The sequence below is a fragment of the Perissodus microlepis genome, chromosome 7 (genome assembly GCF_051167445.1).
Source record: "Perissodus microlepis isolate ML-2025 ecotype Zambia chromosome 7, ASM5116744v1, whole genome shotgun sequence".
NCBI lineage: Eukaryota > Metazoa > Chordata > Actinopteri > Cichliformes > Cichlidae > Perissodus > Perissodus microlepis.
The window spans coordinates 6409085-6431135 of record NC_140467.1 but is presented as its reverse complement, the minus strand read 5'-3'; the positions used below and the strand labels follow the sequence as shown (position 1 = coordinate 6431135).

Here is a 22051-nt window from a genome sequence, read left to right as displayed (position 1 = left end):
CTGGGACACCTCTTTATTTACCTTCTCTAATTTGGACAATTACTGTATATTTATGCTAACCACGATATGCCCCTCTCAAACACTCAGTAATCTTTCATATGTAAGCATATGTGGTCCACCACATTTCATAAAGACTTTAATCCTGTAACAGCTCTGGGCATTGAGTTTGAAACATGGTAAATCACTGTGGACCTTAGCTGCACTGAAAAGGCAAGAGCTTTACCGTGGTATATCAAAGTGCAGTTCTCCATTTTAACACACTCTCTGAAGCTTTCTTTCTTTCTTTTTTCCATCTGTATTTCCTTTTCCCACATCTTTAGGGTTTTCATAGACATAATATCAACTAATGTGTGAGATGTATGGCCTTATGTATATTTCTTTTAGAAATTGCAATTAAACTGTCATTTTAATGCAAATTTACTGCATAATCCAGAAGCTGAAGCATCATTATTTCTGTGACTTCCTTGATTGGGTAGAGAAGAAGAGAAGGTTTGCCTGATCTTGCTAAATTGAATGACAACCAAAGACACAGCTAGAGAAAGAGGGACAGCAATGTCAAACACAACACCAAGTTAGGCAGGCATCTGGTGAGTGGAATTAACTTGCTGTCTGAGTTCACAAGCAGGTCTGACACACCAAAAGCTACAGCAACCACACTCAGCACACATGACATGTGGAGTGAACAGCAGTCTTCTTGGCCAGTTACCCATTTTCAAGGTGAGGCATTAAACTAAATGTGTGATATATTTTACGGTCAAATAAAATAGATAATGCTTTGCCCCGTGGACATTTTATCCAGACATTATGCCAAAGTACAATATACTGACCAATTTGTATTAAAGTATGCATTCAATCACTACTGATTGGGTTCTACGTAAACATATTTTCCTATATCAGTTTTAGTGCCTAAAGCCAAATTCTAACCAATTAGAAAAAAGCAACAACATTTTTTTTTATTAAATTATTTGTGTGAGTGCAGGTTGAACAATCCCATAATAATGGACCTCATATACTGTAATATACCATTAGATATACGTGTTCAACCTTTGTAACTTCATGGGTTAGATTTATAATATAAATATGGAATTACATATTTCCCACAATTACACTAACACTCTTATGGAGTGTTCTTCCCAGTGAACTTGTCATTTCTAGTGTAAATTCAAAAGAAAATGTGATAATATTTTATATTAATATTATATTAGGTTAAGGTTATTATAAACCTTTACCACTAGGTACCAGGTCTTAGCCCCATCATCCAGATGGTGAAGGGATCCACCGAGCCAAAGAAGGAGTCCCACTGGGCTTGGTTAGCTTGTGGGACTCCGTAGGCAGCTGACAGGTACTAGCAGGTAGCTCTGGGAGTAGGTGAGGAAGAAACTCAAATGTGGGAGGGGTTTGATGGAACAAGACTTTCAGTCAGCCTCAAAGTGATCCTGGCAATCTATCAGATGATTCCGGAAAGGAAAGTGGTGCTCGACACACCCGGTTTACAGTGTGGGTGGGGTGCTTCTGACTTCAATGAGGATATGTTCATGGAGTGGAAGCATTACTTCAAGGCTCTCTGCAATCACACTGATGCATGGAGCAGGCATCCAACCAGAATTTCTAGGTGGCGCTAAGTGGCAGGAAGCTTCCACCTTGGTGGCCTCAGAATCTTGTCTCTGTTTTTTAGGGAGATGACATGGTTGTTTTGGCAGGATTAAAAATGAGTCTCTCCAAGTCTGAGCCCAGATCAGGGATGAGTGGCTGTCCCAAGTGGAAGAGTTTAAGTATAGGGGCCTTTATGAGTGAGGGGAGAGGAAACCATGATATTGAAACATGGATTGGTATAGCACCTGTATCAATGGGGACTCTTTATCATTCTGCAGTTGTAGTTTGTAGTTGTCGATTTACCCACCTATGGTCACAAGTGAAAGAATAAGACCATGGGTACAAGTGGCTAAAATGAGTTTTCTCTTAGGACACGGTGGAGAGATTATGTGTACCCCGGGTGAGCTGGAGGAAGTGGCTAGGGAGAGTGAGGTCTGGGCTTCCTTGCTTAGGGTGCTGTCCCTGTGATTCAGACCCAGATAAGCAGTAGAAAATGGTCTGATGATGAGGTTTTACCAAACAGCTGTTTCCACTGCTGCACACTACTTTTTGCCATCGATGAACAAGCAAGCAAATGCCCACTTGGAATTAGCAATAATAAATCTACTAGTAAATATACATACTGATATGTGTTTTCAGTCGTTATCAAACTATGTTTCTTTTTGTTATACATTGAATTCAAAAGGAGAGACCCAGTGTCCCACTTCATGTTACTGTACCTCTGTAGCACTAAAAATGGTGAAAACAAGACACTTGATATGAAGAAAGAAATTAAAATGTTCCTGACGTACAGTCGCTTGACAACACTGGGTAAAAAATGCTTAATTTAATTCTAAAAGTTTATGCAGAACTTTCTTATTGAAGCATTCAAAACAATATAGTCCTTGTTACCATATTCCAGCATTTTTCCGTCGGTTAATTTGGATTAAGGTCCACTTCACAGAGGCTGTAATCACAATGCAGCTGATCCTTTGATGTTGTTACAAATGAGTACAAAAATGGCAGAACAGTTTTATGAAGATTTGTTCTCCTATTTCACTAGTGAGAACACTGTATCTCCCCTAAGTCAGTGAATCTCGTTTTCTTCAGCATGATGAAATCCTCCATTGTCACGTTAAATGAGAGGATCGAGTATCCGAGCTTTTTGGGTTGAAAAAAGACTTTCTCCTGTTTGCCCAGCCATCCATTGAAGACTATTTGCATTTTTGACATTTATGGGTGTCCTTCCAACACTTGCAGTATAATTTATGTGACTTATACAGCTCATTTACAGATTGATAGCTGCCATTCTTAACTGGATATAATGAATACCTCATCACTGCACAAAAGTTACTGTGCTCTGACTTTATGCCAGAGACTCCACAGAGCCACTTTCATTCTTCATTAAAACCTAATTTGTCTTTAGAAGACAGAAGCCTTTTTAACACCCCCTGTTTTTATGCATCACTTTAGTCAGTACAAGGAAACACAATTTGCCATTAAGGTTCATCATTCAAAAATGAACACTGAAATGAAACTAAAGAAAGAATTCCAATTAAGAGAGAGTCACGTAGGGCAGGGTGCTGTGAAGTTTGAGGTTGATTGTCCACAGTACAGACAGTGATAAGGAAATAGCAAGACAGCAGTTCATGACTTATACGTTCTGCATTTACGGAACTGCTTTGTCCTTCAAAAGACCTTGTCCTGTTATAGCAGTCAACCAGGCATGTCTGCTGTGATCTTATCCAGAGTACAATAGGAAGAGCTTGTTTCTATTCCACTTCCTTACTGAAGGGTTTTAACCTTTTTCGCTGTAAGGGGCACCTAACATTCATATGACCTCTTTTAACTACAAAACTCCACATTCCAATTCAAGCATTGCAAAATGAAATAGAATAGCAGAACTGTGCCTTGGAGCAAAAAAAAAAAATGCAATATGATGGCTTGGACATGATAGGGCCTTTATAGATTAAAGAAAGAGGTAGAGATGAAGCTAATGAAAACAGAAAGAAACTGACTCGCTTTTATGCTCATGCATGCTTAGTGTTATGCAAATCCAGACCATACCAGTGGGGGTGGGGAAGAGGAATGATTGCATGCCAGTGACCATAGGCGTCCCACCTGTTTCATCAAGCACAGAATATTCTTTTAACCTGTCCACACTGTCCTAAAAACAATAAGTCTCCCGAAGGGCTTTGTGAGCCTCTGCTAGAAAAAGGTTTATTCTGGATTTTGTTTTGAAACGCATGGTTTAGCATAGTCCACCTGATTTCAAGTCTGTTTTTCCATCATCTTTTTCAGTAATGTTGCACAAAGAGACATACTTGTGGCTCAATACTTGTTTGCAAGTCAGGTGGAGATTTGAATCCGCTATTGCTTTTTCCTAAAAATAAAGTTGCAAAGGAGGAAACCCAAATCAGTGAAGCAAGGATAGTGCTTTCCAGAAACACAAAAGGATCAAGTGAAGAAGAGCTGTACGCAGTGATCGACCTTTGTTTCCAACACCCACGCTTGCATCAACACAGACATACAAACACCATCGTTTACACACACAAACAGACACACACTCATAAACCTCTGTACTATGCAGCCCCAGAGAGAAAAGGCAATCCTCACACCTAATGAATATTACAATGAGCTGGATCTGGGTCATTAATATGACACAGTCGTTACACTGGAGCCCAATTAGCAGTCAACATAAAGCCTGGAACGTTCCCCTGTTACTATACATAATCACTATATCACTGCGACAGACTCGGAGCAGGGAAGGATCAAACCACAGTCACATACAAGGAATATCAGAGACTCTTCTATGGATAGCGCGACTCGATGAGGAGGTCACAGCTGTTTGATAATATTCAAACAAAATAGAAATCTAGAAATATTACACCTGAGTTCCACATGACACAAAATCCTCCATTATAAATAATATCACATATTATGCAATGTCGTATGCTGTAAAATGAGTATCACCATTAAAACTCGATGATGTTTGACAGTAGATTACTTATGATTCAGCCCAGTGTGGGAGTTAGTAGCTTAGAAGTGTAAAGAAAAATCTAAAGTTTAAAGGAAGAAATACATTCCTTAAGCTATTTCACAGAGATCTGAGAAAAAAAATTCCTGAGATCCAACCCACTTTTGTGCAGTTATGCTAAATGGCAATTCAGTAGCAATAAAAATATGACAAACACTTAACAAGAACTTTGTTGTCTTCTGTTATGTGATTCCTAATAGGCTTCCCATCTGCAAGCACTAACACAAAACAGTTGGGTGTATTACTGCTGGGAATTATGTCTTAGTTTCTGTTATGTGGACACAAGTACAATTTTTCAGTCTGAGTGCCCAAAAGGAAAATTACATTCCCTAATATTTCCAGATTTCGCTGTAGCAATGTGATTTATCAACCTGTCTATAACCACCTCACGTGATGCATTTAAAACTGGCAGATATTTTTTCAGATTGGCAGCTGCCAAATGGCTCTTTAACAAACATTTCTTTTTTTAAAAACAGCTCAAAGAAAAACTCTGTGCAAGGAGTTTTGCTTTTGGCGTTTCTCTCTATGACTGCTTACATCCATCAGTTTAATTTTGTGTTTTTATCCATTAGAATTACACCCTGATGTACAGATAAACATGAGTCATTCATAGAGAACTTTGTTGTTGTTTTGTGTTGCTTTTTGGGTTTTTTTTGGTTTTTTTTAACAGCTCTCCAATTATCTTTATTGACGTAACCATCCTGCCTCTTGTAACCAGGAAGAAAATAATTGTCTCTCAGTCTTAATTCCTGACAAACTGACAGTTTGAATGTTTCATTTCATATGTTTAGAATTAAACATACTACTTGTAAATGGTAAATGGCCTGTATTTGCATAGCGCTTTACACATCCACATCTGACAGAGGCGAGGCTGCCGGACACTGGCGCCACCGGACCCTGTGACCACCACCAGTAGGCAACGGATGAAGTGTCTTGCCCAAGGACACAACGACCGAGACTGTTCAAGCCGGGGCTCGAACCGGCAACTTTCCGATTACAAGGCGAACTCCCAACTCTTGAGCCACGATCGCCCCATTGTTGTCTATGAGGGAGATGAGCCATTAGCCAGGCATGCATGAGTTCTCTTATTTCCATCCAGCATTTTCGGCAGCTTTTATTTCTTTTCACACATGCAGTTGCAGAGCGGACTGACAGCCGCTGTCACAAGGCCTTGACCTAAGCGGCGAAACAGACTGGTACCACAGCAGACTCTATAGAGACAACTTGGATTAAATCAAGTGTAAGTCAATTCTTGTCAGATCAAAACTATCATAGTAGGGCAGCCTTGCCTACATGCAGGTGCTAGGATGAGTGACACATTAAGGTCAGAGTCTAACAGGGTGAGTGGGTAGTGAGAGAAAAGCAACAAAAAAAAGATACTGAGACTCACTGATACACTGATGCATAAATCAAAAATATATCATTTATTTAAAAAATAAAAACACGATTCTGCGTGCATGCACATGTACCTGAATGAAAACGCATGATAAGAGTATAAGAGTATCTTTAAAGGTGCTAGAGTTGTCAGCAACACATGTTATATATATAGCTTGTTTTTGAATGATCAAAGATGCAATGTCTGTATAACTTGAAAGTCTAACAATGAGACAACTAACTGGTGTGTGACCATGCTGTGTTGTATTGTGGGGCTTTGACTGATGACCAGACTCCTGCTGCGGAGCTCAGTTGAGCTACCATGTGATTGCCAGCCCGACTGAGCTTATGAGTTAAAAAGCTGATCTGAGAGACAGACGGCAAAGCTAGACCCAGATGTCCAGATCCCAGGCACTCTTTCTGCACTCCTGGGTCTGCAGAAGGCACTAGTTTTGAAAGGCACCTGCATGTGGTTTCACACACATACATATGCTAAGCAAAAATCTACAGAGAGTCCATTTGATAATCAAAATTCACATGCATGGCTATTGAGGACAAATCAACCAGTTTAGATTTTGCATGTAATGGTGTGCAAACAGCTTATGCTTCAAAGAGCTTATTAAATGTTAAAAATATAACCTTTTATCAGTCAGTGAATCAACAGGCTTATGTTCAGTGGCCAGAATATGTTGTTGCTTGTTTGGGCACCGTGTTGTACTTTTTTGTTGTAGATTTTTTTTCTCTTCCATATAAGTCATTTATGTTCCAACAGCTGAATCTTTTTTTTTCTTTTATTGTGTCATTGCTTTCTTTTTCCAGGTTTCCTATGCTTTGATGCTTTCACCTGGGGACACCAAAAACTACAATAAGGGTAAAAATAAGGGGCCCCTAGTTAAGTGCTATTTTTGCTGTCTTGGAAAGTGAGATACAAAATCTGTGCATCTACCCAGCAGATAAAGCTTGCTATTTCTAAGGACACAACACTATCCGAACAAAAAAATCATCCTATCCACAGAGAGCCGTCAAATAAATATATATTTTTTAATCTCAAAAACAGTATATGTTTAAAGCTAAACACTTGCAACCATATAGACATGGCTTTTCCACCATTCATCATCCTCTTTCAGATTGATTATGCTAACAGGATTCAGGCTGCATATTACAAAACCTTATTAAGAAAGTGAAGAAAGACAGAATTGTGGTGTTTAATTTTAAAACATCCGACCGTATCGAATTTAGATTTTAGTTTTGTCACTAAAGGCTGGTGTCCACTGACAACCTGTTTTTTAGTTAAAAGCTTAGAAGCTGCCTTGGGATGTGCTAGTCATGGATCTGTTGCTATGCGACCACTAAAAACCTGTTTGAAGGGCATATCTCCAGTTCAAATGTTTTTAACTTTGAGTGTTTAGAGCACAGGGTATGAAGCCCCCAGCACACAAAGCTCACTCTTAAATTCCACTGTCAACAGCAAAAGATTGAGGAAACAGCACTTGAGGGGAAATGTCTTCTTTTGTAACCCGCCGTCAATTTAATTTTTGTCTTTTTTTTTTTTAAACAATACTTAGATATCCATACCTCCATAAGGCAGATTCTGGAGAAAAGTAAAATGAGGGAGAAAGAGATAGCCTGGCACCCATTCCCACCTCATTTAACCTTTTAATTTAAGAGCAAGAATTAATGTGGAGGCCAGGGCCAGTATCACTTTAAACAGACACTGCCCAGTTGCCCTGAAGACAGGAAGAATGACTCCTCTGTGGTGCATACATATTAATTTGCTGTGGAAGTGTGTGTATCTGTGCATGTGCACATGCATGTGTGTGACAGCAAAAGAAAGAGGGAAAGAATGTGTCTGTGTTTGCCCTGTACTTATTAAGCAAGATATTATTAACCGAGTCATCACATCATTCCTACCTCGGGTGCTGTCACTCTCATCTTAGTAGCATGTGACATTCCAGTGAGGTCAAGAAAAGAGAAACTGGCAGTGAAGAGGAAGGTGAGGATTACTAAGTCGAAAAGACACCATCATCATGACTGGTAAGGTGGGTGATGTAAGGCAAGCGGTGAGTAATGACGCATCCTGAATTCAGGTCAGTGCTCTTAGCTGAATTTTACAAGGGAAGCAACGAATCAGAGCAATTGTGATGGAGTTGAAAGAATTCTTTATTAGCCATGAATCACAGTAGCAAAAATGTTTGAATCTATGTTGATTCAAAACACCAGCAAACACCGCACAATGTTGCCACACCGAGTACACTTATCTACATTTCATTCAGTCTACTAGTGTTCCCACGATGTGAGTGGGAGCCGGGACAGAAAAAAAGAAGCAATGCTCTCTGGCCTCTAGAATGATAGAATGGCACTTTTATGATGTCTCCCAGATTATTCGCTGAGATGGATGGGCTGAGCTGGATGGGCTGAGCTGGAACACCAATTGATTAATCCATCGGCTGGTGGAATGTGCTGTGGCCGTCCCCCTGCTCAGCTGTTCTTTCTTTTGGACAGAACATTCAGACAGACATGCAGGAAAGGATGACTAATGAGCAGGGCTGCTGCAGATACCATTCATGGTGCGTGTGTGCTGTGCTGTGCCCAAGATGCTTGCTTGTGTCTAGTTGATAAAAAAAAAATCTCAGGTTCAGATGATCTTCCACAGTGGTAGAGTACTGTAACGACTACATGAGGAAGCCACTGATATAGTGCACTTACAGTGACAAAACTGTGACAAATTCCCACATTTTACCACAGCACTCTCTTCAAAAGATTACATGCGTCATCCAGAAGAAGAAACTGAGGTTAGCTTTTTTATCACACTCACAATAGCTGCATAAGATGCAGATTTGCAACACTGTGTCAGTAGCCATCACATTAGTAGTAATCCACCGCTGGCTTATGAAAGCATCTTTCAGATGTTTCCTTTAAGGTGACTCTCTTCTCGCCTACCTCTTCAGCTATGCATGATTAATCAACATGTCACACCCACATGTCTAAAATCTGCAGTCATCAGCCATGACTGTGGATTTTAGACATGCACTTCCAACAGCTTCAAAATATATTTTTGCTGCTTCTGTCCTATTCTCGAGCTCCACACACTTAAAAGTTTCTCTAATATAATATCTATGTGGATATAATATTGCCATAAACACTGTGCCACTATGTATAGTTATGCTCAACAGGGTGTTTCATAAAAATACATGCACAATACTAAAATCCAAATGTACCGTAAGCTAAGAGCACAATTAATTATTACTGCAAGTATATGGTTTTAGCTTGAGTCCATTATTATTATAATTAATTATACCATATCTATCAACATCATCTTCGTATGAAGGCTCCTTTCACCTCCAGCATTATGGCTTTCAGCTCCTATCTAGCCTAGCACTCAAGACCCCCAGCATCGCACTGCTGGTTTCCAATACAAAAGGGAGTAGATAACGGATCACTGTAACTGTTCTCTTTCTCACTGAATGAAACCCCCTGAGAGATTTTATACCCAGAGAAGATGAAAAATGTAGGGGTAGTTCCATTATTGATACAAGTCTCCGGCAGTGAAAGAAATGAATGCTAATGGTGTCCTAAGCCAGGCTTTACAGAGATTAATCCGATTTGAAAAATGAACATTTTATTATAAGGCACACAGTGCTGGCCTTGATCTGAACTGAGTCACAAGCTGAGGAGGGGGAAAATGACAAAGGGAGAGTGGGGAGGGAACATGGGTATACAGCCTGTCGCTTTGCAAGACCCTGGCACCTTATTGCAATGGTGCCCTTTCCCAGATGACAAGTTCATTAATTTTCTGACGCGACTGCTTGGAATGATTTTCAATAGATAAGTCAGACAACAATGGCTAGAGAAATTGGACATAAAACAGATGTCTATGGTAGAAACATCATCAGCCGAAGACTGGATTTGTGTGAGCAGCGGAAAGTCCCACTTGGTCCCTGAGTTGCACCTGCTCTAAGGCTATTTCCTACTGCTTAGAAGGACTAATAGGGACACACTGGAGATACAGTTGTTGTCCATCTAGTGTAGTGAAATAAACAAGCACTAATCCAGAGTGGCCCAGTGAATCAGTCAGTTTCAAACCCATTTGCTCCTTATTTTGGCTGGATCCTTACAACCCATAGCTACAACCCACTTCCCTCTCCAAGAAAATCTCCACGGGGACGAAAAAAAGGTTTGAGTAGTGTTAAATGGGGAGGAGGAAGAGTCTCTCTGCTTATTACTATGAATCACTCTGTACCAGCTGCCAACAAACATCAGCAAACTTGGGAAAATGTAGGGGGGATTTATCTTGCATAAGCCTCTGACAGGGCAAAAACATAAAATCAGCAGTCTAATTTGTCTCCCCAAGGTGATGCCACTCCATCATATGGAGGGCTTTCCTTTCAAGTGGGTGAATAATGTCTGCCATGTTTCTCACTTTCACAGGTGAGAGATGCAATTTATTCTTTGTCTCAAGAGTGACAGCCACCTCTATTTATGCTTTTACCACCAACACTGGTTTGTCACCTTCTTGACAAACATCTATGTTTAAGCCCACCACCAACATAACACAAAACCAGTGGCACTTCATGTACTTATCTGCATATTTTATGAGTTGTGGGTGTGGCGTGTGTATATGTGCTGGGGTTGATACTTTAATAAAATGTTTAATCTTTAATTCGAGGAGCAGGTAAAATGAGTCAGATTACAAAATGATTTACAAAACATGTTGTGCCACATGAAATGCTATGAACTTAGCCAATATCACATCTGTTGCTTAGTTGCACACAGTCAAGGATATTCTTCAGCCTGTTTAGTGGTTGTGATTTTTGAGCCATCATCTACAACATCTATGCCTTTTCCAGTTGAGTAGAGGATGAGTAACTGCCGCCACTTTTAATTTCAGCACCAGGAGAAAGGACAGCTCCCTTACCGGCTACCACGGAGGGCAGTGAACAAGTGCTTTTTGTGTAAGGGACCCCGAGAAAAGAAGGGGGAGGGTGGAGAGGAAGAAAACACAATATTTGGTCATTAATCAATCGTCAGCTAGGTCATCCAAAGCTTGGATTTTCAAATCTAACTTGAACATGTTTTGGCTGATGTTAAGTATTTTTCGCGGTTGCTGTAGCGTACAAGAACACGTGCTAAAATATGGCAGACTTTCCTATACTGAAAGTAGGTTGAGCGCACAGAAGTACAGACTGGATGGATTGATAGGCGGGTGTAGGGATTGCAGGTGGCGTGTCCCCGTTTAGTCACGTTACGGTGTGAAAAAAACAAAATCAGATGCTTTAAGTGCACTTCCCTTCACAAAGATTCCTCTTTACCTGTTTAATTTAGAGGCTCAAATCGGTCTCTCTCTTTTTCTTTTAACAGTTTAAGACATCTAATCTTGATACTGCGCACTCGAAGACGCGCAGTTAAAACAAGCACACCAATGCGAAAGCGCGCGTCATTCCATTATGCTCTGAATCACCCCACAATTAAATGTCTCTTCGTTAGAGGTCGCAGTATAAGTAATGTAAATGGCAAAACCTCGGGAGCGCTGCGTGCTGATTTTGTACATATCAATCATCAAACAGCGAAGATAAACTTCCGCATTTTGACATCCAACGGAGCAAAAGGGCTGAATAGGATAGTTATACTATAGAGAATAGTAAGACATTTAGAAATATGCTTTCCCTCCCAGTACATTATAAACAATAACTTACTTATTTACAGAGAAATGCCAAGGTCTGGAAGATCTCCGCCGGCGAAGAACAGCTCTTCTTCCGCTGCCTCCGCAAAAACTGCATCGAAAAAAAAAATCCGCAATACTCAGGCAGTTTTGGAGAATCCTTTGTTACCTTTCCTTTTCACACTCATTTTCTTCCACGTCTCAACACGACTTTGTATGTAATCCAAACATTAGTCCGGATGCAATGCAATTGTGATGATAATGCATCCGATATTTCCTCCCTTTTCAAGACGCACATTTCAGAAAGCACCCACAAGTGCCATTGTTGAAACAACTCGTGGCAAAGCGATGCCCACTGTGGTCCAAGATTTTCTCCAAGTGACGACTTTTTATTTTCTCTCTGATATCAATAATATGCTCTTAAAGCCTTTCATGTAGACCTTACGGTAGACCATCATCCATACGTTGAGCTGTTAAGGTGGGGTTATTTTAAGAACCCGACTGCTCGCCTACGTGTCAAATGTAACTTTTCATCAAGTCCCTATTGCTTCTTAGCTATCAGCCCTGATTAAATTTCACCGCACAGCCCAGTGCGGATTTCAAGATGCTTATTTCTCTTCCCCCTCCTGGTTTTACCGATAAAAAAAAGTTCCGCAGTACAGTGATTGAAAGGGTATCCTTTAGGATGGAGAAGTGATAAAGTTGTCACGATTAGAGATAATCTCTCTCTTCAGATTGCTCCGTTCTCCATATTTAAGAGGGAAATTCGTTATTCTGGGATGCAGCATCGGAAGAAAAAATTCCAGGCGGTATCCTTCAGAAGCCTTTAAAACCCCATCACAAATTCAGGCAGCGGCTCCCAAGTGTGAAGAGCCTTCGTTATACACCAAAAGCGCTATTCTTACATGTTTTCCGAACGGAGCTTTGATCTCACCTTGTCTGGACGGGAGTTATGGTTCATCAAAGGCTGTCATCACTTCTGCGCCCCCGCTGTATATTTCGGATATTCGACCCTGGCCTCTCCATTGATGTGACACACACCGGGGTAAGGTTTTTTTTATTTAATGTTTAATTTTTCTTTTAGGGTTATTATCCACAAATGGGTGGTTGTCCAAGTCCAGGCTTCCCCCCTCTCGCTTGTAGACTGCCGTGTGCTTTAGGCTGCTTCACAAAATAACCCGTTCCAAGACGCGCAAGCAGGATGTATCCATCGGTGCGCTTTACAGTGCCTCAGTGCGCTCAGCATTTTCGTACCAAAATAAAACGCCGGGCGCAGCACGGACAGACGATGAATTGATAAGTTCAGGAGGGGGCATCATGTAGGTTACCTCCCACTGACAAGCTGCTTTCTCCAACTGAGACTGTTCCGCCAGTCACTGCTGGTGGATCGACTCTGCCGTCAACCGCAGGACTGGAGCAGGGAGGGCAGGAGATATTGTTTTCCCTCTCTTTCAGTCTTCATGGTGTTCTCTTTGAACTTCTACAGCTTCTAAAATTTCACCGTGTGCGTCCATGTCGTCCTGAAGATTGGCATTCATTAACCGATTCTTTACCATTGCCCCTTTTATTCACTGGTCAGTTTAAAAAAGGGGGAAACAAACACAAATAGTTGTTTATTAGTGTGTGCGTGCGTGGCAGAAAACATCCAGCAGGCGAGCAAGCAAGCAAGCGACAGAGAGGAAGAAAGAGAGAGAGAGAGAGACAGAATGAGAGAGAGTGATTTAGCTTAAGTGCAGTGACAGACAGATTCCTCCCATGTGTATCTTGCAAATGGGACGCCACTGCCACCTACTGGTTCGCTTCTGCTGTTAGGTGTATGGTATTCTGAGGATGGCCTCGGGCAGATTGTCGCATAGGACTGCTCTCCCATGACAGACTAGATTTTGTTTATATTGGGTTATTTATATCATGTCTATTTGTATTTTAAAATGCTGTAAGAATCATCAGGAGAGAGGGGCCTATGCTATACTGCAAATAAAACAAAGTAAATGAGAATGAAAGATAAGAGAAGAAACACCTTTGACAATTCTGGAGGTCGATTAATATGTGTTATATTCTCTCACAGGCTTCAGCACCTTAGAACTTATTTATAAATGCTGGCTGAGTTGTACATGAATTATGAAATAGGCCTACACGATGCAGTTTTTTAACATGGTGGCTGACACCAAAGACTTCAGGTCTTCAGGAAGATTATTGCTTGTGAAGCGTTTATCTTAGGCAACCTGCTGTACTGCACATATGCTAAACTCAGGTATATTATACAGCATGTATAATAGAGCAAAGGGGAAAAAGCAAAGCATTTATTTACAGATAGGCCAGTTACAGTATGTCTTATCTTGTAGAGTGTATCCATTCATGAACCATGCAATAAGAGATGTGAGAAAACATTTGAATGCCAGACCAGGGATCTGTCGATCTAGCTGTCAACATCTGATCTCATTTCCCTCAGTGCTGAAGGCGTTGCATCATTCATCTGTCTTCATAACTGTCGACCTGCCTGTCTGTGTGTCTGGCATATGGTAGTAAAGAGCACCGCCCTCTTTGCTTTCCAGTTGAGGGAGACATCATTAAGTAAATCCCCCTTTTCAGTAAAATCTTCTTGCTACATATTTGCCTCAGAGCATGAATTAAACCTTTTAATGTATAAAATCGCTTGAGTATTCAAGCACGCCATTTGACATATTCTTAACTAAACCATCGCAATGAACTGTTGCTATTTGCACAGTTACACAATTTATTTATTTAGTTTTGCTTTGGCACATTCAATTTTAAAAATGATACCACGTGAAAATGTCGAGTGTCTAAAAACAGAAAGGTGTGGGAAATTCAGTCAATTTAGTATAATTTAGCAAATATAATTTTTGCACATTTGATGTGAATTGCAAAAACAAAACTAAAGGCATTTGCCATTAATTCTTATTTGATTGCACATTGTTTAAGTAGAGAATATCATTTCACTCCTTTTGATCTTTCTAACGTTTTTTATTATTATAATACAAGTATGCAGGAACATTCTCTGTGGTCAAAGTTAGCTATAGTATTTTATCATACAGCAGGACACCAGTGCTGCTTGAGTTGGAATATCTATGGCTGGACAAGCCAATCAGCTGTTCTCAAGCTGACCACTGGTAGACCACATATCAGGCAAGAGGTGAAGGTGGCTTTAGTACAGAGTAAGACGTGTGGGGCCAGTCATTCTCAGAGTGACAAGGGCAAGGAATGCTCCCTTACAGACTAATGGTCACCATTGGCATTGTAAAAATAATAATTGCCTAACAAGAACAATATGAATTACACACGCACAAACACACAGTGGTGTTGCAGGCTTCAAAATGATTGCCCTTTATTTTATTTATTTTTCTTCCTTTTATTATCGCTTTGCAATGACGCCCTTGGAAAAAAAATGTTGTTTTGTAAGAAGAGAGGGTAAAAAGTAGTGCCAGTGGCAGCTTAACACAAACATCTCTTCCTTTCCATGACAATATTGCATTGTCAGGAGCTGAATAATTCATGTGTTGGGATGCAATTAGATAATGTTATAATCATGTTGGGTATTTCTTCGTGTCTCATTCAGTTACTCAAAAGAAAATGTTTGTACTTCCTGAACTTTTTCTCAGACTGGACAAAATGTAGACATATGTAACTATAATATAATGTTACCCAAACATTATGCATATGTTGGCAGCTGTATCATTTTATATAGATTATACACTCAGCAGCCAAAATATCAAAACCAGTGACCGGTGACAAAAGCTTTTCAACATTTTATCAGAATAAAATGCTTTGCTGGGACACTCTGAGCCCTGGCATTTTTGTAGCTGTTGGCTTCATTCCATAGCCCACCTAAACACACAATTTCAGACCAGGCACAAAATGTGCTGTACCTCAGCACCAAAAGTGCATAAGAACAACTTGACACAAAGTCCAGAATTTTTACTTTGCTCCCAAATTCCAAGATTTAAACTAAACAAGCACCAGAACAAGAAACAAGAATTCTCCTAATAACCCAGAGGACCCAAAGACGCTGCACAACCAGAGGCCAGATGACTAAAAACACCCTCAGAGGTTGGTGGCCATGTGCAATTCTGCAGCTCTAGCAACAAAAGCAAGAAATCATTTGACTGACTAAATTTTTTAAGTTGCGTCCTCATTCACCTCTTGACCACCTACTTCACGGTTGCACAGACAGCAAACCTCAGTTTCTTTTTCTGATCTAACCTTCATATTTAGAACGATCACTGGTCATGAGAACTGGGTACAACTCAGAACCCCAAAAAACAATCTTCAATGAGATTCTTGTCGTTTTTGCTGATATTTACAGGATCATGCACTATAAATCTGTCCTCTGTGGTCAGACAAAGAATAAATGGTGGGTGAAAATTGTGTTTGTGTGACCTAAAACGTTGAGTGTGCCATCTGCCCATTGAAAGCCCAGGAGTTTTTTGACCACTCCAACACACTCTTCACTCAACGTTCGCCCTACTTCTCGTCGCTCTAAAATTCCCATCTCTCCATTATTTGGTTTTGTTATTTTACAGTTGCATTGCAGATTTGATGAAGTGCACAATACCCTTCCCATTGTTTAGTGTTCTTTGTGATTCTACATGCTCACATATTTAGTGAGAAAGGGGTGCTGTGGCACCTACAGCTGCCCCCTCTAAATGAGGCTCTGAATACATTAATAATGTGTGTTATTTATTTTGAGATCTTCCATTCATTATTCATGATGTTTTTGGAGGGTACGAGACATCACAAGTGATTTCCTGCAGGGCTCAGCAGCAATAAAATAATGTTGTAAGGTGTGTGAGAGATAGGACAGAAAGGCAAGACTGCAGGCCTGTGAGTATTTCACTAGTTGATCACTTGTGTAATTGTCCACATCCATATTTACTCCTTTGCAGTCACATATCGTTTTGAATTGGGTTAGCGTGTAGAGCCAATGGAAAATATTTTACTAACGCCACAGTAAAGTGGCTTCTGAAATCCAAAGCAATTCATCATATTTCACAGACTTGATAATTAGTGCATCAGTGTGTTTCTCATCCTATTTAATGTCCACTTTGATCCTCACTAATCTCTAACTGTACCGCTTATCAGTGGCTTCCTTTGGCCCATAAGGCTCATGTTAGAAGAATGAATTTGTAGTTTCCATCTTTAACCAGTTTTTGCTCAGTTTTTGATTCATTCATGTATCTGGAATTAAAACAAAAAAAAATTAAAACCATGCTTTAAAATAATGAACTCTAAAATGTTCTAACTGTGATACTATAGTGAAGGGACTGAATAACTAGCTTAGTTATTAAATCAGTTCATCATTAAATAACCAATATATTACAAATCATGTCTTGGAGCGTTGCCATGTGCAAATAGTATCTTTTAGCATGTGTACTGATATTAACAATGATAAAACATGAACATTTATCACATAAATTATATACACTCACTGTCCATTTTATTACCTTGCAAGAAGCAATTCCTTCTTTCATGCTCTTTCTTTGTCTCTCCTTTTTTTTGGAACGAAAGAAGCACTCTGTAGATCAGCAGTTTAAGAAACATCTGCCTGACTTACAACCATGATTTAAGTCACATTTCTTACTTTCTGGCCCTTGGTTTGAACTTCAGCAGACAACCATTTAAACTTTTTGCCTCTATTATGGCTCAAGATGTGCTTTGAACATCGGTTGAACAGAAGTACTTATGGAGTGAATGAATGGCTAAATAAATTAATGAGAGCCCTTATTCTCATTGCAGAGACACTACAAATTTTGAGTCAGTTGAGGTTAATGAAATCTGTAATGAGATCCCAATAAAAAGCATTTTACATAAAGTTATTAAATATTTCTAAGCGCTTCTGTCTTTTAAAAGATGCTAAACACTACATGCACACTGCATATCTATTCAACCATACTTCCAGTGAGGACAGCACATGTTTTCGCAGAGCTTCCTCAGACTATCTCTGTGATTTCAGGGAGGCTTGCGAAGAAAAGAAAGGAAAGAGATTTTAACCAAAATATTATATAAATAATTTAAGCAGTGCCATATGTTATAGTGCCAAAAATTACATAAAAAAAATAAAATAAAGTCATATATTACATCCTTTGAAATACTGGATAAAACTGTCATGTGCTAAAATTTGTTAGAGAAGTTCAAAATATATTGAAGTCAATATGTTTTTTTTGATAAGCAATGAACTCCTTTGGCAAAGAAGTAAACTTAAGCTACCTTCTATTTTTAGTTTAAATAATGTACAGTGGAAATGAGTAACTAACATCATTTTTCATGTACAAAATTAGCCATTTTGACCTACCCATACCCATCATGACTATGGCTCAAATAACTTGTCAAAATCAAAGATTCATTCTTTCTTTTTCAGTGTTTTCTCTTTGAGACCATTTTATAAGAAGCTGTGTGACAGCAGACGAGTTGTTGCCAACCATATTGCCAACTGACTCTCTGCCACTGTTTGGGCAGTAAAGTACAGCCCAACCAAATATGGTCTGACAAACTTTCAGGGTTATGTGAGGTTTGGTTGCCAGAATGCGTGGGCATTAAGAAATTATGTATTCCTTTTAGCCAGTGAGTAACTTCTTTTGTGGATTATGGCTAAGTATCAGAATTTAGTGATGCAAAGATGATGTAGGCAGCTGAAATATGCTGTGTAAAATTTGAAAGGAAAAAAAGGTGATAAGGGAAAAAAACAGATTTATGTTATAGATGATATGTGATTTAGTCCATCCAAATTATGCATCTGAAGGTCACATTCTTTAGCAAGTTTGGTTGTGTTGATTTATTTCAAATAATATTTTTCAAATCCTTAAAATAAAAACCATATTATTTACTGTACTTGGCAGATTATCATGCTGAATCCTGAGCTATCCCCACTACTTTAATGTCAGAAATTAAGCTTTAATTTATTAGTCATCAGCTGTTTCCCCAATCACCCATTATAATTTTGATATCCCCTAATGAATAAATATTTTTTATGCCCTCATCACAAAACGTGAAGTGCCTCTGGCACAATCATACATTACTTTTTTTTAATAGCGGATAGTGTTAATACATGCGTTACACTGTAGACTGTCACATTAAGAAGATCACTGAAAAAAAATTAATAATAATTTTTCCATACAGACCTTAATGTGAGTGTTGAAGGCATTTCATGTTGTAATTATGGTAAGAGAGCTATCGCTGCATTAGTGCAACAGTGTGTCTTTGGAATAAAATACAGTGTACAATGTAGAATCTTCATGAAATTACCCAAAACGAGCACATTTTGAGTCATAACCATGAAACCAGTTATATGACTATAGGTTATCATCAGTGTCATATAAAATGTAATCAAATGAAAAAGTCTCTTTTTGAAACTAGTTTTATTAGTTTTAATCCTTTAACTTTACGCATGAAGCAAATATTAAATTATATGCAACATTCTCTGGAAGAAATTTGTTTAACATTTAAACCTATTTTCTGCATATTCCAGCATATAAAATAAAATAGTTTTTTGTGTTTACACATAAATGCACGTAAAACACAGCAGAAAATAAATAAAATCAAAGACTCAGCGCTCCTGTTGCTCTATTTTCACCTGTATAGCAGGAGTGGGGCAGGCGGAGGTTTGCCCTGGTGCAGGTGTGTTGTAGCGGTTAGTGGAAGGATCTGGGAGTTTCACATTCCCGTGGCAGCGTACTGTTGGTGCTTGCTCGGAAGTTTAGGGGTTTTTTTTCGCTGTAAAAAGAAGTTTTCTTCCCACGCAGTGAGCAGCGGACGCTAATGTTTTTGTCACTTTTTATGGAATCAAATTCAAAGTAAGGTCAGTACTTCCACGTTTTAAACGCTGCACGGGCATACTCTCTGCCACACTCCTTATATTATCCATTGTTGATCTGTACACAGCTGTTGTCACAAACGTCTCCCTCGCTTACATCATTGCCATGAGACACTCTCGCAAAAAAAATCACGGTTTTAGTAACGCAGCGTGCTTACGGGAAAGTAACAGTAATCTAATTACCTTTTTTGCAATAGTAATCCCTTTCTTTACTCGTTACTTGAAAAAAGTAATCGGATTACAGTAACACGTTACTACCAATCTCTGGTTATCATCAGCATGCTATACATCTCTTCACAGCTCCCATATTTCTGTTAGAATTATCTGCTAATGCACAACCATTAAAGGCTTAGTAAGTTTGCTACTGAGGAAATCTTGAGTGACAATCAGAGGATAAAGATTTAAGCATGACATAAACCTTGTAATCCTGTATCATAGCAGATTTAGATTTGGTGTAACCTCAGTTTCAGCTTATTTATCTCCATGGCCATGTCTCTGTTCTTGCAAAACAAGCAGTGTTCTAAACAATGGTATACCTATTCACATGTGAGGCTGGGAGCAGATTTGCAGCATCTGGATCTGACGGCCGATCCTCTCTCACTCTAATCCTCTGTGTGGCTGTATTTCTGCTCAGGCTCATAAGGGATCGAGTGGGCCATCTATTCACAACCTGCCTGCCATAGGGCAGATAAACAGAGGGGGAAAAAAACAGTAAATGGCCACTAAACCCCAAAGAAACATAAGTAGTGCACATCTGTGTTTGCATTTTTTTACTTAGCAAGATTTAAGGTTAGATAAAGACCATGTCATTTTTCAGTGGTTTCACTTTGGAAAAATGATTCATTCATTTACTCAGTGCAGTGATTGAGGTGTAGATTGTGTGAACCTTTCCATGGCAGTTTTAACATTCTTGCGTTTAGTCTTTTTTTTTTTTTTTTTTTTTTTTAATAGATTTCAAAATGTATTAAATGTATTAAACTGAGTATAGGTCTATGAAGACCTGCCAGGTTTGTGTATATTATTGCCAATATAAAAAGGTATGAAAAAACAGGGTATGGGGGGTACTATGAATTGCTAGTGAGCTGCATTTGCATTTGTAGCATCTGCAGTAAACAGTGATGGGTGAATACAATCAACATTATCCAGTATGTTATGTAGTCTGTGTAACATAATAATTTTAATAGCTTTAGTAGGTAAAAATCGCCCTGTAAAGACTCTCATTGACACCTAGCTGATGTAAGTAATCCAACCATTAATCATACTTGACTTTAATAATGTGTAAATCATCATTATAACATTAAGGCTAAACTACACATTGGTTGGTGATTCAATCAATCAATAAATCTGTCTCAAAAGAATCTATAATTGTATATGTGAAAGGAGCTAAAAAGCATATGGATGCAAAGAAAACTGTTCAGAAGGCTCTCATTAAAAGTCAATCCTATGCCTTTGACTTCTTACATGCCAAAATCCCAATGTAAGCTTAAAAAAAGGACAAGTGGAAAGGAAACATGCAACATTAGGTGTTATTAGGTAGTCTTTATTTGGCTGCTACAAGGTATCACCTTGAGAGGTTGAAAATAATTCAACACCATGAGGCTCCCTCTTGATCACCTTAATCATCTTTCTCCTTGAAAGGTCATTTACAGCCTGGTTAAGTAAGACAATGGGAATCAATGCCTGGTAAATGATAGCATTCAAAAGAGCTGCTTGTGTTAATGCCTAATGGGCAGGCTAACAATATTTTAAAGTGATTAGTAAGAAGAGGAATAGAATATGGAGCCAGATGTGACACGGGATAAAAAACTCTGACCATTAAACAGCGGATGACCAGAACATAATTTGCCACCTCTGCTCTCGGCTTAGTTACTAAATGGCTACTTCATGATTACTTTTTAACCTTTTTAAACCCTCTAATAAATCAGCTAAGGGTAAGATGATGTCTTCCACGCAATTCCAGTAAGTCCGGATCAGAAATATACCTTTTTTTTTGTTTTAAATTAGCAGTTCAAAAACAGCTGTCAGGGAAAAAAAAACTTGTAGCAATTGTAAAACCTTGTGGATAATATTATATGTTATAAGCAATACGATGTAAATAAAGTTTGTTAAATCTATATGTTAAATCTATATCAGCTCTAGCCTAGACTGGTTTAAATGTTATAGTATGGTTAAAAATATTCAACCAGTGTTACTTTATACCACACTGAAGGACAACGTTTTTGGGGGTCATTACATTTTCAATTTGAAAAGACCTTGAGGCATTGTATTTGGTTCACTCACCTACACACACACACACACACACACACACACACACACACACACACACACACACACACACACACACACACACACACACACACACACACAAAATAAGTACAATTACTTTCTCTGTGGAAAAAAAAACATTTGGGTAAAATTCAAACGTACTGCTTGTTGTTCTTTTATCAAGACAAATGTTCATGTCAGGTTGTGGGTAAAGTAAAGGAGGACGTCTCAGTGATATCCAATCAGAAGTTTTCTCTATATTCAAGGATTCCCGCAATACATGCAATCTATGCATTTATACAATAAACAATCTACCATT

The 22051-nt window shown here is 39.0% G+C and overlaps 2 protein-coding genes across 6 annotated transcripts in view; one reads left to right on the top strand and one right to left on the bottom strand.

Moving 5' to 3' along the window:
* LOC146382395 (leucine-rich repeat-containing protein 4C-like) overlaps positions 1-22051 on the bottom strand; it is a 142103-nt gene that overhangs the window by 34770 nt on the left and 85282 nt on the right. The window contains exon 1 of one of the 3 annotated variants that reach the window (XM_084933009.1): positions 11677-13334. The exons of 1 other annotated variant lie outside the window; for it this stretch is intronic. The gene's annotated coding sequence lies outside the window, so the exon portion shown is untranslated. Of the gene's footprint in view, positions 1-11676; positions 13335-22051 lie in introns of those variants that run through there. One more of the 3 variants, XM_084933011.1, reaches the window with a different exon arrangement.
* The window catches only part of LOC146382394 (uncharacterized), a 140555-nt gene continuing 131098 nt past the window's right edge, over positions 12595-22051 (top strand). For 2 of the 3 annotated variants that reach the window (XM_084933013.1, XM_084933014.1), the window contains exon 1: positions 12595-12687. In XM_084933013.1, the coding sequence (XP_084789139.1) occupies positions 12595-12687 (93 nt within the window). The remainder of the gene's footprint in view (positions 12688-22051) is intronic. The other variant, XR_014800642.1, reaches the window with a different exon arrangement.